The 17,101-nt window shown below is 48.3% G+C and overlaps 1 protein-coding gene across 1 annotated transcript; it reads right to left on the bottom strand.

Moving 5' to 3' along the window:
* Positions 1–11,734: 11,734 nt before the first annotated feature.
* Positions 11,735–16,817, bottom strand: MPZ (myelin protein zero). Its single transcript, XM_059414132.1, has 6 exons — positions 16,730–16,817; positions 14,179–14,345; positions 13,726–13,939; positions 13,363–13,498; positions 13,134–13,194; positions 11,735–12,952 (listed from the first exon to the last, which is right to left on the bottom strand). Exons 1-6 carry the CDS (start codon positions 16,794–16,796, stop codon positions 12,851–12,853), a joined length of 747 nt encoding a protein of 248 aa, XP_059270115.1. The 5' UTR covers positions 16,797–16,817; the 3' UTR covers positions 11,735–12,850.
* Positions 16,818–17,101: the final 284 nt, after the last annotated feature.

The following is a 17,101-nucleotide window of genomic DNA, read 5'->3' as shown; positions in this document are numbered from 1 at the left end:
ACGTAGGGGAAGGAGAAGACGACTCTGGGTCAGTAGAGAACACCACTGTCATGCTGAAGATTTTAAACCATGAATTAAATAAAATGACGGCATTCCGGGGAGCTCACACTGCTGAGAACTGGTCTCTATACATTGAGACCGGAAGCCGAATCCTGGAAGATCAAGCAAGAGAAGCTCATTCTCACACACGCTCTTCACGTCTTAGCACTCACCCTTGCTTTCCTGATTCAAGAATACAGGAGCTGAGGGGTCGCCGGGCGGCTCCGTCTGTTGAGTGTCCGGCTCTTGGTTTTGGCTCAGGTTCTGATCTCGGGGTTGTGGGATCGAGCCCCTCTATGGGGCTCTGTGCTCAGCGGGGAGTCTGCTTGAGATTCTCTCCCTCTCCCTTTGCCCCCCTCTCTCCCTTGCTTTCAAATGAATAAAAATAAATGAAAAAACAAACAAAGAATGCTGATGCTGAAACCACGCAGTGGCTGGGCGTAGAAAGCAAGGGACAATAGCCCTGGAAGGAAACCTATACCCGGAAGCTGACCGTTGCCTAGCAAGCCTGTGGCTGCAGGATATTCCATGGACAGGAGATGGGTGTTGGTTGTGCCTCACCTGGGTCTGGCCCTGTGGACACTGAGGTAAGATAGGTGCTCCCTGTTCCCAGCGATCTGGGCTTCTGAGAGCTGGGGTGCTAAGGAAACAGCAGGGTTGGCCATCAGCCCGCTCCTGTTGGCTCCGCTGCATGGGGGGTTATCAGCCTTTTGGGTTTTTTGCCACACTGATCTAGAGCGTGGTGCTGAAATGATTTTCAGCGTGGCTTTTCAGCCTTCACCATTTTTTTCTTTAGAAGCATTACACTTGCCCTCAAGACGTCTTAAAAGAAAGGGCATTGTAGCAAAAATGCAGTCTGTAGGTTTGGAAAAGACAGTTCTAACCAGAAAGATTTGGGCATCTTTCACGGAGCCAGTGGTAGTTATCAGTAAAGGTTCTCGAAGCCAGTTCCTCTGGGCCAGCCTGCTTATTCTGGCTGCGCGGGACTCAAATTGACCCTCTTCTCCTCCTGTAGCTCCTCCTTGGCATCCCGGGCTTGGTCTGGGAGCTCTTGCATCGGGCCCCAGAGCCCTATTTCTCTTCCCTGTCCCTCTGGTTCCTGCCGCTGGAGACACAATCCTGGAGTATTCGTCAGTAAGGAATTGTTCTTGGGTGCTTTGATTTGTGGAGCAGAAACTGCAAGTCTGTGGGGACTGGTGAGTGCTCTTCTACTACATGGCTTAGCAGAAGAGGCAGGCAGAAACAGTCAAGGGGAAAAAAAGCAAATTCAGTTGTCACATGTCTTATCACTGACATGCCTTTTGGTGCTTTTCCATCTGTGTTGGGAGGGTGGTCGGGCTGGGAAGGCGACCCTGACGGAAGTGGAAGAGGTCTGGAGAGCTGAGCAGGGGGGATCTTCGGAACATGTCCCCAGAGCCCAGACTTGAAGGTGAAGGTTTTGGGAGAAATTCAGGCAGCTAAAGGGGACAAGGATCCTGCTTCCTGGGACAACCTACTTTCAGGGACTTGGAGTCCTTGCTGGGAAGGACCCTTGACCTCTCCTTGATCTGGTCCCAGTATAGAGGCAGCTTTCCCATGTCCATCTCTTTCTCTTGCACTTGACTCCTGCCCTAATGTCCTTTTGGGGAGCTGCCCTTCCTGCCCAATTCTGCCCTCTTATCCTTGCTGTGTTTCCTTTATTTCTGGGGCTGTTTGCAGTGTGTGTATATTTGTTTGCGTGTGTGTGTGTGTGTGCGTGCGTGTGTGTGTGTGTGTGTGTGTGTGTGTGCATGGCTATTCTTGGGAGCAAATTTGCTTCTGCTGTACTTGTTCCACGAGACCCAGCCCTTACGGGACTCACTCTCCAGCGACCTGTTCCTTCCTGTTCCTCACCATCTCCTCCCCAAATGCAGCACTTCTGCTGCCTGCACCTCTGAAGACTGAGGGTTCAGAGGTCGGGAAGTTTTTTTTTTTTTTTTTCTGGTCTTTTGGGTAGCCGCTCGGACTCGAGATCTACAAAGGCAGGGACTCACAGTCCATAGATGGTCAGAAAGCAAGCCCTTTCTCAAGGGTGCAGGAGACACTCCTTCTTCCTTTCTGGACCACGACCCTCCTCCACCAGCCGTGTTAGCGACAGCACCCCCTCTTCCATCCAGCATTCTATTTTTTCCTTAGTGTGATGATGATGTTGATGGTGATGATGATGGTGGTGATTGGCTTTTCTTATTCCCCAGTCACCTAGACCTTCAAAGAATGAAACATGGGAGCCATCTCTGCTAGATTAGCTGCGAGCATTCTTACTCACACACAACTCCGTCAGCTTCAGTTTCTTCGTAGCTGGGGTCCTTAGGAATGCTCATCCCCCAGTTTGGGGTACTCCTTAGCGTAATGCTCCCTGAAGGGCATGAATGGTCATGACCATGTTCGTATCTAAGATTTGTAAATGACTAGTGTCAGGCACTTTTACATGTATCAACTCATGTAATTCTTAGACCCCTATGACATAGATACTATTATCCCCATTTTACACACGAAGAAACTGAGGCACAGAGAGATCAACTAACCTTTCAAAGTGAAGCGAATGGTCAAGCCAGGACAGGAACAGCAGTCTGGCTCTAGACTCTGCTCCTTGTACCACCTTAGGGAGGTACTGGATGAGTAGAGGCAGATAGCCCAGAAGGCATGGATGTTGTCCAGCCAAGTCTGAGGGTAGGGCTCCCCTTAGCTGAGCTCAGGCATATCTACGTGGTCTCTTGTGGCCCACACAGCTAAGATCTGGATCCTCCCTGACCCCCCGCCCTCCTTCCAGGGAAGGACCAGATTTGGCTTTACCGGACTGCTCTGCCAGCCTCCAATCTAGAATTCCATCGGCCCCATCGATCTTATCCAGCCGCCTTCCCTGGTGCCGGATGGCCTGAAACGGAGACTGAAATGGGTCTCAGAGCTTGGGAGGTAGGGCTGGTACACGGGCCTAGGAAGGAGGGAGGGTCAACAGACTCACACGAAGTCTGAGGGTCAGGAGATGAAGGCATCGTGAAAGGAAATCCAACTCTTCCTTTAGCTCATGGGAGCGTTCCAGGTCCCATGTGCTCCCCTCAAGCCACTTCGCAACAGGGGGACGTACTGCCCTCTAGGGGATGTTTTGGAAATCCGTCAGGGTCATTTTTTGTTCTCTTCATCTGTGGGGTTTGGGTGGACATGGAGGAGGGTCTCCTGGTATTCACTCGTGCCTTGGGGCCAAAGACGCTAGGCGTACTGCAGTGACCAGGACAGTGCCGAGCAAAATGCCGCACATCTCACGTGTCTTTTAAAAGTCCCACCGGATAGCAGTGTAGGTGAGTGACCCCCTTATCTGAGGGATCCTCGGACTCAGCTTCATTTTACATATGAACACAAAGTATTTTTTGAGCCATTTTAAACACTGCATTTCCTAGAAATGCAACTAATGTGTAGATTGAAGGAACTTATCATTTGCTTTGTTCAGAACTTTTACCGAGAGTTGCTTACCATTTCAGAAACCCGTGTCACCAGGGCACTGCTACCTGTGGTATTTGAGTGGCTGATACTTGTGCTTTTTTTGCTGTTGTGCTCACAAGGATTCTGTATTGGGTTCAAGGCTCTGACTGCTATATTATATGTGTAGTCATACCTGACGTGACATATTAAACTTCTGTCCATTTTTTGGGTGCCTAGGTGGCTCAGTTGGTTAAAATGCTTTCCATTTTATTATAAATTAATTGTTTATTTCACCTTTATAATAGAGTTAGAGTGTTCAATTTACTTTTTTGAAAGTAGGTATCATGGGGCGCCTGGATGGCTCAGTTGGTTAAGCAGCTGCCTTTGGCTCAGGTCATGATCCCAGCGTCCTGGGATCGAGTCCCATATCGGGCTCCTTGCTAGGCAGGGAACATGCTTCTCCCTCTGTCTCTGCCTGCCTCTCTGCCTACTTGTGATCTCTCTCTCTCTCTCTCTCTCTCTGACAAATAAATAAATAAATAAAAGAAAAAAGAAAGTAGGTATTCAGTTTGTATTGCATACGATTATTGTTCAGGAGAAAAAAAAAGGGGCATTGGGAACTGTTGCCCTAAGCCTTTGGAAAGCCAGGCCCAGCACGAGCCTGAAGAGTCAGGACACTGTCTTTCTTCTGTTTGCACACCTTTTCTCTCTAAAAGAGACCCCCAAAGCTTCCAGCTCAGCTGTAAGTCTTTACCATGGGCAGAGCACTTGGAGAGGGACCACAAGATAAATAGTGGGGGGCTTACCTGGGAGCCACACTTACTGCCTTGAAAGGAAAGTCTTTGCAAGACAAAATGTTCATGTCTGTTTTGTGATGGTGTTGAATTGTGAAGCAGACGGTGATAGACTGAGGTCCGGACCAGTGGATGGTGAGTTAGATCCTCCTCCCTGAGTACATTCTTCTGGGAGAAGGTTCCCCACTTCCTTCAACAGAAAAGAAAAGAAAAGTGACGGAGGGAGGTAGAGAATGGTGAGGAGCTAACCTAGTGACATGGCTTACATATATTCTCAATGTCTTCTTTGAAAGGCACCATAGGATAGCTATTAACTTAACAAAACACAAGGGTTTGAGGTCAGATGGTTTGTCCTTGGTTGCAGAGAGCTACCGTAGGAATCAAAACTAGGTCTGGTTTGATGCCAGTTTTAGGTCTTGCAAAAGACAGGGGTGAGTTCCTTCTCCAGACCATTCCCAACCTGTGGTTCTTTTAGAATAGCCAAAGGGATTTAAGTGAGTCAGATTCTGTTGAGTCGTTGTTCTACCTTAAAGCAATATTAAACAACATCCACATGCTAGAATCAACCTTCTGCTTATGAGATTGCTGTCTGTCTCTCAGTCTGTGTGTGTGTGTGTGTGTGTGTGTGTGTGTGTGTGTGTGTGTACAGATGCATTTGCTCAGTCCGAGATGTCCTACTCTTGTGAGGGAAACACACCCATGTGGCTTCATCCACACTGGGCAACTACTTCCTAAGGAAGTGTTCTGATCCCTTTTATTTCCTGGGCATGACTAAACAGGAGTGAGGAAAGCCAGTAAAACTATTATCTTGACGGAGCCTGGCTCAATGGACAAGACACTGCTCTTAGCCTAATTTCTCACAAGGGCTTTGTAAGCATTGCATGTTCCATTTAACTTACTACATGAAAACTGTCTTCTGGGAAGGAGTATGGAACATAGATTTTTTTTTTTCAAGATTTTATTTATTTATTTGACAGACAGAGATCACAAGTAGGCAGAGAGGCAGGCAGAGAGAGAGGAGGAAGCAGGCTCCCCGCTGAGCAGAGAGCCCGATGCGGGGCTCAATCCCAGGACCCTGGGATCATGACCTGAGCCGAAGGCAGAGGCTTAACCCACTGAGCCACCCAGGCGCCCCGGAACATAGATTTTTATATAACTTATTTTTTTCCAGCTTTTTGGGACATATAATTGATCTACAACATTGTATAAGTTTAAGAGTATATAACCCATTGATTTGATACATTGCAAAGTGATGAGGACCATAGTATTGGCTACATTCTTGCTTCATTACATAGTGACCATTTCTTTTTTATGGTGAGAATATTTAACATGTATTCCCGTAGCAACATTCAAGTATGTTAGTAGCTACTATCACCGTGTTGTACATTAGACCCCCAGACTTGTTCATCTTATATTGGCATAATTTTTTTTTTTAAGTAGGCTCCTTGCCCAGTGTGGAGCCCAGCATGGGGCTTGAACTCACAGCCCTGAGATTAAGACCTGAGCTGAAGTCAAGAATCCTATGCTTGACTAACTGAGCCACCCAGGAGCTCCTGGTATAGTTTCTTTTCTTTTCTCTTCTTTTCTTTTTTAAAGATTGTATTTGTTTATATGAAAGAGACACAGTGAGTGAGGGAACACAAGCAGAGGACTGGGAGAGGGAGAAGCAGGCTTCCCGCTAAGCAGGAGTCCCATCCGGGGCTCCATCCCAGGATGCTGGGATCATGACCTGAGCTGAAGGCAGTCGCATTCAACTGAGCTACCCAGGCGCCCCCTGGTATAATTTCTTAATAGTCATTTTGTTAATTCCATTTTTCTAAGAAAAAATACACTAAATTACATGGTGAGTATTAGGAGGGCTTCAGGACTAGAAAGAGAGATCTGATTTAAAATTTTCTAGGTGACCCCAAGGGCACCTTGATGGCTCAGTTGGTTAAGCATCCAACTCTTGATTTCAGCTCAGGTCATAATCTCAGTGTTGTGAGATCAAGCCCCGAATCGAGCTGTCTCTGGGTATAGAGTTTGCTTAAGATCCTCTCTCCCTCTTCCTTTGCCCCTCCCCCACCTCTCTCTCCCGCTCCAAAACAATTAATTTAATTATTATTTTTTTAAAAGGGGTATTTGGTGGTTAAGCCTCCAACTCTTGATTTTGGGTCAGGTCTTGATATTCAGGGTCACAAGATCAAGCCCCATGTCAGGCTCTGCACTGGGCTCACACCTGCTTAAAATTCTCCCTTTCCCTCTGCCCCCACCTCCCATATGCTCTCTCTCTCTCTCTCTCTAAGAAAAAAAAAAAAAAAAAAAAGGTAAGATCTTTTAGATGACCCCAATGCACTTTTTAAGGAAGGATGCTGTTATTGAAGTCTTTTCTGAATCAGGTAATAACTCTCTTTATTCTCACACCAATCTAATAATCTGACATTCGGTATTTCTCTTGTATGGGCTCAGCTCCCAATTCCAGCATGCTTGTGTTTCTGTGTATGTGATTGTTCTCACGCCACCAAGCAATTCTCGCCAACACTAGCTGGATGTCCTACAAGTCAACTCAGTTTGTACTTGGGGATAATGTCAGACCCCTCACGTTAAGGGTTTAGTCCTACAGAACTGCTCTCCACCCCCGTCAGATGCCCCTTGCAAGTCCCGGTTTTCATCTATGCCTCTGACCGACTTTCTCTAGGTCATAAGTTTCAACAACGTCCTCCTTGCTAGAGGAGCTCACAGAGAAATACTTTACCTACCAGATCATTGGCTTATGAAAGGATAGAACTCTAACACGGCCAGATAGAATAGAAATACAGGGCAGTGTATTACAAGGAATACACTGAATTACAAGTGGAATACAAGGTACTTCCGTGCCCTCTCCAACTACACCACCATCCCCATGTTTCCAAGTGTTTGCCAACCCAGAAGCTCTCTGAACCCCATCCTTCTAGGTTTTTATGGAGGCTTCATTACACAGGCATGATTGGTAAACTCATTGGCCATTGGTGATCAGTTCAACCTCTAAGCCCTCCTCCCCTCCCTGGAGGTCACAGGGATGGGACTGAAAGTTCCTGACCTCTAATCATGTGGTTGCTTCTCCTGGCATCCAGCACTATCTTTAGGTTATGTAAGGGCTTTCTAAATGTCACCTCACTAACATAACAAATGATATCACTATTGTTCTCATCAATTAGGAAATTCCCGGAGTTTTGGAGCTCTATGCCAGAAACAGGACAAAGACCAAAGATGTATTTCTTAATATAAATGTCAAGATAACACATTGATTCTCATTAACAATTATACAACATCACACCCATTTAATAAATTCAGAGGGATTCAGAGGGGTTAGAAAACTCCTTTAAAACCTCAGACCTTGGGGCACCTGGGTGGCTCAGCGGGTTGAGGCCTCTGCCTTCGGCTCAGGTCGTGATCCCAGGGTCCTGGGATCGAGCCCCACATCGGGCTCTCTGCTCGGCAGGGAGCCTGCTTCCACCTCTCTCTCTGCCTGCCCCTCTGCCTGTCAAATAAATAAATAAAATCTTAAAAAAAAACCAAAAAGCCTCAGACCTTTTTGACTCCCTAACTAAAGATTATACTCTGCTCCTCTAATTGGTCTCCTACACTCAGAAATCGTGTGTGATACAGAGCCCAGGCTTATAAGGCCAGGGCGGAACTCCCTTGAGTGAGCTTAGCAGGAAAAGACCCCAGGACATCAGGTGACTATGGGCCTGAGCTTCCCATCAGAAACCAGCTGTTGTTTTATCCACCGAGCAATAAGATTGGGGGTAGGCAATAGCAGTTTACTGTTAATGGAAGGTCTATATAAAGAACCAAGTTTGAACAGCTCTAGATGTAAGAGTAGGTCACCCAGGATCCTTTGACACTGCTCCTGTTTCTACCAGTGAACACAACGTTTCCATTACACTGGAGGATGAGACAATCACCAGGTCATCTGGGAACCGAGAGGTTCAGGGATGGCTGGTGTGACAGATCCTAATAATCTAGGGGAAATTTGGGTTGCTGGAGCACACTGGGAGTAGGGAAAGCTATTTTTAGCTCTTCCCTGCCTTATAGTAAAGGCTCATGGAAACATGAAGCAACCAAAAAAGAGCCAGGGCACGTGAGAGCTCAGACCTTGAATCAGAAATGGGAGTTTGGGTCACTTTACCCGGTTAAGACCGGGACTGTCTGACCTTCTGGCTGAGGGCAGGGAAATATGGAATGAGTAGTGGAAGCAGGTCCTACATACCCATTATGGCTTCTTGACCAATCCCAGAAACAAGGACTGTAGTGAACTGACATGTTTTCTATTTGCTGGTTTTGGATATTTGCTTACTTGTCTAAGTCAAGCATTTCCTTCATCTTTTTCTTCTAATTTTTACGTGATCATAGAAATTGTTAAACTCACACGTTAACATCACAATTTAGTCTTCAGGTAACAGAGCATCTAGTGGGACTGTGTTTGAGTCTGAGGGGTGACTAGTGTGGCCAGAGTTGAACACCATGACTGGTCATCTGTTTGAGGGGCCATGAAGAGCTCTGAGAGTGTGTAGTTTGACTATAGCCTCCTTAACCCAACCTCACTCCCACCCACAATCTGTCCAATTTCTTGGACATTTCAAGACAGGGTAGCAAATTCATACATTAAGAGGGGTCAGGCATGGGGTGCCTGGGTGGCTCAGTGGGTTAAAGCCTCTGCCTTCGGCTCGGGTCATGATCATGATCATGGGATCTGCATCGGGCCCTCTGCTCAGCAGAGATCCTGCTTCCTCCTCTCTCTGCCTGCCTCTCTGCCTACCTGTGATCTCTGTCTGTCGAGTAAATAAAATCTTAAAAAAAAAAACAAGAGGGGTCAGGCAGGTAAGGAAATGAGTAGTAAGAATGCAGGCCTCACCTGGAAGGGGGGAACAATATTAGCTTAAGATGATCCTTGCCCTGGGACAATCAAATGCAGATTTAATTTAAATTAAAAAATATACATCGTGTGGGACAAACAAAAGATGTCTTCCAGGTTGTTTCAATCTCTTCTTTTTTAAGATTTTATATTTAAGTAATCTGTGCTCTCTGTCTCTCTCAAATAAAGAAAATCTTTACAAAAGGCGGGGTGGGGCTCAATCAGTTAAGCAGCTCCCCCCAGCCCCTGGAAACCACTTTTCTACTTTCTGTCTCTATGATGTGACAACTCCAAGTACATCATATAAATGGAATTACATAGTATTTGTCTTTGTGACGGGCTTATTTTACATAGCACAGTGTCCTCAAGTTCATTCATGTTGTAGTGTAAGTCAGAATTTCCTTCCTTTCTGAATAACAGTCAATTGTGTGTAGAGTCAATCAACCATGGATGACCATTTGGGTTGCTTCCACCTTTTGAGTATTGTGCATAATACTGCTGTGAACAGTATCTCTTTAAGACCTGGCTTTCCATTCTTTTGGGTATAAGTCTAAAAGCAGAACTGCTGAATGATATGGTAATTCTGTATTTAATTTTTTGAGGAACTCCCCATATTGCTTTCCATGGGGGCTGCACCATTTTACATTCCCACCTACAGAGTACAGGGCTCTAATTGCTCCACATCCTCTACAACGCTGGTTATTTTGTTTTGTTTTGTTTTGTTTGATAGTAGTCATCCTAGTGGGTGTGAAGCCATATCTCATTGTAGGTTTGTTTTTTTTAAAAGATTTTATTTATTTGATAGAGAGAGACACAGGGAGAGAGGGAACACAAGCAGGGGGAGTGGGAGTAACAGGTTTCCCGCTGATCAGGGAGGTCAATGTGGATCTCAATCCCAGGACTCAGGGATCCTGACCTGAGCCGAAGGCAGATGCTTAACGACTAAGTCACCCAGGTGCCCCTCTCGTTGTAGTTTTGATTCGCATTTATGCAGTGGAATCTATTAGCCTTTATATTAAAATGAATTTGGGTTAATATTTCTTTTTTTAAAAGTGGAAGATGCCCCTTGAAGTAAATGAAAGCACTCTGGTCTTTGGCAAAGCTGGTGTTGAAATCTTATCTTTAGGGTGCCTGGTGGCTCAGTTGGTTAAGTGCCTGCCTTCAGCAGAGGTCCTTTTTGGGATCGGTCCTGCATTTGGCTCCCTGTTTGACAGGGGTCTGCTTCTCCCTCCACCCCTCCCCCCTACTTGTGATCTCTCTCTGTCTCTCTCTCTCTCACTCTTTCTATCAGGTAAATAAATAAAATCTCTGAAAAAAAAAATCTTATCTTTAACCTCTTAACAAGGTGAAGAGATGACTTGTAGGAGGTTTTTTTTGGGTTTGGTTTTGTTTTGTTTTGCCACCAGTGACCTGCCCTCTTGTCCCCCAGGGAAAATGATATGTATATACGTCTTTCCACAATCATCTAAGTATTCCAGGATATTAATAGTGTGCCTAAAATAGAATACCAACAAACTAGATAGAGGTATTAATAGAATAGTTCAGATAGTGACCAAAGTAAAGTTGTATTTGTGCCTGTTGTAGGGCTGGAATTTATGCTAGTTTGTAAAGTGTAATACTTTAGGCAGGATGTAGAAACATTCTAAAGGACTGATCCCTAATATCTTCATCACACATCAATTTATAGTTTACCAAGTTTTCCATATGCAGGATCTCGTGTGGTTCTCATAAAAATCCTGGAATTAAGAAGGGCAGTTATCTGAGTTTACAAATGCAAAAACAGCCTTACCAAAGTCAAATAACTAGCTGTGGGTCACACAGCTAGTGAGTGGCTGACCTATTTTCAAAATTCAGATTCCAGGGGTGCCTGGGTGGCTCAGTTGGTTGTTAAGCAGCTGCCTTCGGCTCAGGTCATGTTCCCAGTGTCCTAGGATCAAGTGCTCAGGTCATGATCCCAGAGTCCTGGGATAGAGCCCTGCATCAGGCCCCTTGCTCTGCGGGAAGCCTGCTTGCCCCTCTCCCACTCCCCTGCTTGTGTTCCCTCTCTCACTGTCTCTCTCTTTGTCAAATAAATAAAATCTTAAAAAAAAAAAATTCAGATCCTGGGAAAGAGGGAGCCCGTGTTTTAGCTGTGTAAATGCAGAGCCTGACACACAGTTTAGCACGAATTTGTTGAATATGTCTTCTCCTCTGATTTCCGAGTTCTTCCACTTTCCTATGGAAGTCCATACCATAAAGCCAAATTCTTTTTTTTTTTTTTTAAGATATTTTATTTATTCATTTGACAGAGAGAGATCACAAGTAGGCAGAGAGGCAGGCAGAGACACAGGGGGAAGCAAGCTCCCCGCTGAGCAGAGAGCCCGATGCGGGGCTCCATCCCAGGACACTGAGATCATGACCCGAGCCGAAGGCAGCGGCTTAATCCACTGAGCCACCCAGGCGCCCCCATAAAGCCGAATTCGTAACTGAAACCAGTAGATGAGGAAGAGGATTGGGACAGGGCAGGGCTGGGAGAAGGTAGGAGGTTGGGGATGGGACAGGGACGGGGATATTCCCAGGAGAATGAGGAAACTGGAGACGGAGGCAGAACTTCTGGAAATGTCAGTGTTTATTAAACATTTAAGGACACTGGGGGTTTGAGAAGAAATATACAGAATGTAGAAAAATCCTAACAATCCCCTCTGGCTGGGAGTGCAGCCTCTCCCCTCCCCCCACCATTTCCCATCTGTTTCTCCTTTCTCTTTGGTTGTTTAAAAGCCATTCCTAACTTAATTGGCCCCTCCCCAATCCCTTGGACTATGAGGAATCTTGGCCCCTCTCTGCCTCTCCTTCCCCACGACCTTGAGTCCGGAACAGTGCTCCAAAGCGGTCAGGGGCACCAACCCTGTAGTTGAGGACTGAGCGGCAGGGGCCCCTCTGCTCGGCAGGCTCTCCATTAAGGATTTAATGGGGGAGTGGGGGAAATTGCAAAAACCACATGACGTCATTGGTACTCAGTCATGGGGGAGGGCACAGGCAAACAAACAAAAAGGAATGGATTAAAAAATAAAAAATACCTAAGAACCTAAATCAACCCTGAAGGAGAGTCCGGTCCGGGTGGTCTGGGTGTTAGCTGGGAGGAGCACAGTGTGGAGCTGGGCCACCTGGTGGAGGGGAGGGAGGCTGGGAAAGAAAAGCCGAGGGACAGGCCGGGCACTGCAAGGGATGGAAAGGCCAGGTGGCCTGGGGCTTGGGGCACGGGGTGTCAAGGTCCCTTTCTTCTCGGTGCCGGAGGGATAGGCACCAAACACACAGTCCTTGGGGCCGGTGAAGGGTGAGGGTCGGGCCCTGGGCTCCCAGCAAGCCAGGGAACGAAGGTGGGGAAAGTAGGAGGTGCGGGAGGGATGAACTTGGAATGAAACTTACATCTCAAAGCTCAGGGCAGGGCGGGGCTGGGGAGCTAAGGAGGAAAGCACCTAGACGGGGGCTAAGAGGAGCCTAGGTCCCCCTGCTCTGGCAGGGCCCGGGGGGGTGGTCACTTGTCCGAGTCCAGGCCCATCATGTTCTTGAGGGCGTTCTTGAGGCTGGTTCTGCTGGGGGACTTGACCGCAGGCCGGAGTTCCGAGCTCTGCTCATCCTTCCGTAGCTCCATCTCAATGACCACCACCTGAGGGCCTTTGGCGGGCTCCGCCCCTGCCCCCCGACCCCCCGCCCGGCCCGCTAACCGCTATTTCTTATCCTTGCGAGACTCCCCCAGCCCCTTGGCTTTCTTTTCACTGGCCGCTTTGGTGCTTCTGCTGTGGTCAAGCATGGCGTACAGCACCGGCGTCTGCAGGGAGGGGCGCACGTCCGTGGGTCATTGGCGAGGTCCGATGGGGCGTGACTCCCCACCCCGCCCCTCCCTGCTGCCCCGCCCGCCCCCCCCCCCCCCCCCCCCCCCCCCGCCCCCCCCCCCCCCCCCCCCCCCCCCCCCCGCGCCCCAGCTCCCGCCCGCCCCAGGTCCCACTCACCTGCCGGCCGCGCTTGGAGGAGTCCTTCCCGGCCTTATGCAATTTCCCCTTCTCCATGGCGCTGCAGGGAAAGGGGTTGCGTCGGTTGGCCCCCAGCAGGCCGGAGCCCCATCCAGAGCAGCTCCACCTTCCTCTTCGCCATGGCTCCCAGCCCCCCACACCCTCACTGGAGCATCTGCCCAGATGGGCCACAGTGCGGTTAGAGGCAGGGTTAGCAGGCTGCCCTTACCTGAGCCTCCTCTGCAGGGCCGCCTGTCTGCGCAGCCAGCAGTACCGAATCAGGTAGAAAAGCAGCAGCAGCAACAGCACCACCCCTATGACACCCCCGATCACGGCTCCCAGTACTACCCCGTACCTGGTTGGCACTAGGAGGGGAGGGAAAAGAAGGAACGGAGTGAGCAGGGTCATGCCCCTTTGGGTCTTAGCCCCACACCTGTCCCCTGCTGGCGGCATGTGCAGCTCTCAGCCAAGGCTGCCATCGGCCCACCCTCCCAGAACCCGAAGAGCCATGGCCAGGCATTTTGCCTCTTCCCCCAGCCGGTCAGTCCTCCCCCATACCCGTCCCACCGCGCATTCCCAGACCCCCTCACACCTTTTTCAAAGACATAGAGTGTGACCTGAGAAGTCTTGCCCACTATGTCTGGTGGGTTCTTGACGTCGCAAGTGAAGGTGCCATTGTCACTATAGTCCAGGTTGTGTATGACAATAGAGCCATCCTTCCAGCGAGGGTCCCCTACCCACTGGATGCGCTCTTTGAAGGTCCCCACCTCGTCAATGTAGGGTTGTCCTTTTGCATAGTGGAAGATCTATGAGGGATGAGGGCAAGTATGTGAGTCTAGCCTTAGGGGAAGGGATCCCGGGCTGGAGAGGGTAGCTGGGGTGGGGGAGACAGTGTAGATAGGCTCTAGTCAGATTGCTGCTTGCCTTGCCAAAGTTAAGGTTATAGCTCATAAAGGATTTCCCCACCTCTGCCCAAGTACTCTTTTCTACTGTTCTTTGAAGCCACCCTTTCATTATTCAAACCCAGACTCCCCCAGGCACTCACCGAGATGGCGTCACGACCCCCCTCAGGCTGGTAGCGCCACGTAAAGGAGATGTCATCTGAGACCCACTCGCTGGACCAGAAGGAGCAGTACAGTGTCACCCGGGAGCCCACCGCACCGTGGACCTCCCTGTCCGTGTAAACCACAATGGCCTGGGCCAGGGGGAGCACTGTAAGCAGAGAGGTGAATCAGATGCACAGGTGTGCCCAACGAGGCATATAGAGGAAGTGAGACCAGTAGGAAGTCAAAGGCTGAGTCAGAGACCATAGCAAAGCTGGGGTAGCTGTGATCTACTCTCAAGCCCAGATCTCTCCGGGCTGACTGAAAAGCTGGGTGGAAACACTGTGTTGGTTCAAGCTCTTTAGCATGTTTATTTTAAAAAAATAAATAAATAAAACCAACAGTAACAGAACTCTCTTGAGGACTTCCAGAAGTTGGATTCTGTCTCCATGTTTCACTTTCTCTTTGGGTCAGTATTTAACTCTTAAGTCACCCCTTAGTTGCAGGCTTTAAGGTTTTTAAAATTTATTGTAAGTTAAAAAAATAAAAATAAAATGTATCAGAAGTTATACAGTAATATATTTTGCATTCTTCTTATAAACTATTCAAACTGCAGAGATACAGCTAGAGTTCCTCTTAATACACACACCCAACCAATTCCTTTCCTGTAGTCTGTCTCATGTATGACTTCTGTTAATCAGTTTAATGTGGAACCTTTTTCTATGTATCAAAGGCAATATAAACTCAACAAACTCAAGAAGTACATGTGCTTATGTGAAATAGTTTTGTTTTATGGAGCTTTCTTTTCTTTTGACATACATTGCATCATATTCTACTTGGTTTTTTTCACTTAAGAATATATATATATATATATATATATATTTATTTATTTATTTATATATAATCTATCTATCTATCTATCTATCAGAGCTTCCCATGTTAAATCATATGGATCAATCTTATTTTTAACAGCTGTATAGTATTCCACAGCACCACAAACTCAAATTTCTTACAAAAAAAAAAAATGAAAATAACTAAAGAAGTTTTTCCCTGGGTCAGCTGTCCTCACTGCTGAATCCCTGGTCGCCACACAGCTTGCCATTGACAGGGAGGTTAGGGAGGGAAGGATCTTGTAACCTTCTTAGGGGAAGCTGGATACAAAGGAAGATCCCTGAGTCCAGAGCTCAGATGACTCTGCGTGTGAGCCGTCTGTGGTTTGACCCTCCTCACTCTCCTCTTGGCCATTCTGGCCCAGTGCCTCTCCCAAGACTCACCCACACAAGGAAGGCCATTCCAGGGAGATTATGTGTGTGGGCTGGCCCTGGGTGGGGGCAACTGTAGACCCTTTTGTTCTATGGGAGGAGGAGGAAGCAACCAAACAAACAGAGACTCATTGTCTGACCAATGTTGGGGGCTTATGGCACCCCCTACCCGCTAACCCCCCCACCCCTGCTCCATAGTCTCAAATCTCCCACCTCAGCACGAAATATCAGTGACTCACTCCTTACCATTCTCTTGGGAAACCCAAATGCAACAAAAAAGATTATTCATTGGATCTAAGTTCTATTCCCCTGTTCTAACATCAGCCACTGCCCTTCAGTTCTGTTCAATGGTTCCCGGGTGGACATGTTCTGGGACAGAACTCTCTTCCTTATTCTCCAAGGCTCCCTCTCACCATTTCCCTCACTATGGCCTTCTCAACCCCTAGCTTTAACATTTTCTCTGGATGTCCCAGAGTAGGCCAGTACAACACCCAGAAGAGTACAGGTTTAGGACTCCGAGAGCTGACAGCAGAGAACCTTGGCTATTCTGAGCAGTTTTCCCTCGCCCCCAATTTGTCTACTGCTCATCTATTGAACTAGGATTTGGGGCAGTTTGGAGAAGGGAAACATCCTCTCCAATAACCCTACTTTGACTTCCCCTCACTCACCCAACATCTGCCATGGGATAAGAAAGGGGTTGGTCAACTCATGAAGCAAGACCACTTTAGATGGTCAAGTTCTTAGAATCTCGTAGACTCTCCCTTCTACTCCACTCACCCACATAATGGACAACGGATCCAAGGGGAGAAACTGAGGCACCCACAGACAAAGGATTGGAGGAGTTGGGACCACAAACCTTGGGGCTCCTTCCTTAGATCACATTCCCTGACTTTTCTATTGAGGGAAACTAAGGTTAAGCCCCTCAAACACTACTAGGGAATGCGTAGGGACCAGAACTGGGTGTCAGACCCTGTTCCCTACCACACAATGACACTGCTTCCCACCGGGCCCTCAACATGGCTCTGGGGCCAGGTTACTGCTTTCCAGCCTGGGTCCAGTCAGGTCCACCTCAGGGAAATTCTCTACACTCTTTTATCTTCTCCCTTCACAGAATACCTTTATCGCCTCCCTCCAAACTATATACATATATATTTTTTCCCTCTGAATACAATATCACCTTCCTGCTCCTGCTCGCTCTTCGGTTGCAGGGGGACTGCAGCAAAGGCAGTGACAAGGTTGCTGAGAGGCATCCTGAGCCCCAGGGCCCCCAGACTGGGGCGGCTCCACTTACCCAAAGAGGAGAAGAGCAGCGCAGCCAGGATAGGACTGGGGCTGGACGAGGGAGCCCCAGGAGCCATAGCTGGGCCAGGGGCTAGGGCCCGGAGCGTCTGCGGGGTTGGGAGAGTGGGGGACAGGGAACTGAGCGGGGGGTTCCTGGAATCCGCTTAAAATCCCCTGGAGCCCCAGTATGAGGGGGCTGTCCTGAGCCAGTAACCAATTGCAGCCTGGCATGTGCACTTGAGAGGTGGTGGGGAGGGGGGCAGAGCACAGGGAGCAGAAGGGGCATTGTGTCCTCTGGGTGGAGGGGTGGGGGGGGACACATACCACCCCATACACAGAGAGCTTTGTGTCTGCTGGCCTCCCCCTGCCCTGGGCTGGAATG

The sequence above is a fragment of the Mustela nigripes genome, chromosome 10 (genome assembly GCF_022355385.1).
Source record: "Mustela nigripes isolate SB6536 chromosome 10, MUSNIG.SB6536, whole genome shotgun sequence".
Lineage (NCBI taxonomy): Eukaryota > Metazoa > Chordata > Mammalia > Carnivora > Mustelidae > Mustela > Mustela nigripes.
The sequence above is the reverse complement of the archived record's forward strand: the minus strand, read 5'-3'. Positions and strand labels throughout refer to the sequence as shown.

Coding starts and splice junctions, on each gene's coding strand:
- MPZ (XM_059414132.1), bottom strand. CDS start 16,796: ATGGCTCCTGGGGCTCCCTCGTCCAGCCCCAGTCCTATCCTGGCTGCG. Junction 13,940..14,178: donor GGGGTCGTGACGCCATCTCG/GTGAGTGCCTGG, acceptor CATCCCTCATAG/ATCTTCCACTATGCAAAAGG. Junction 13,499..13,725: donor ACTCTATGTCTTTGAAAAAG/GTGTGAGGGGGT, acceptor CTCCCCTCCTAG/TGCCAACCAGGTACGGGGTA.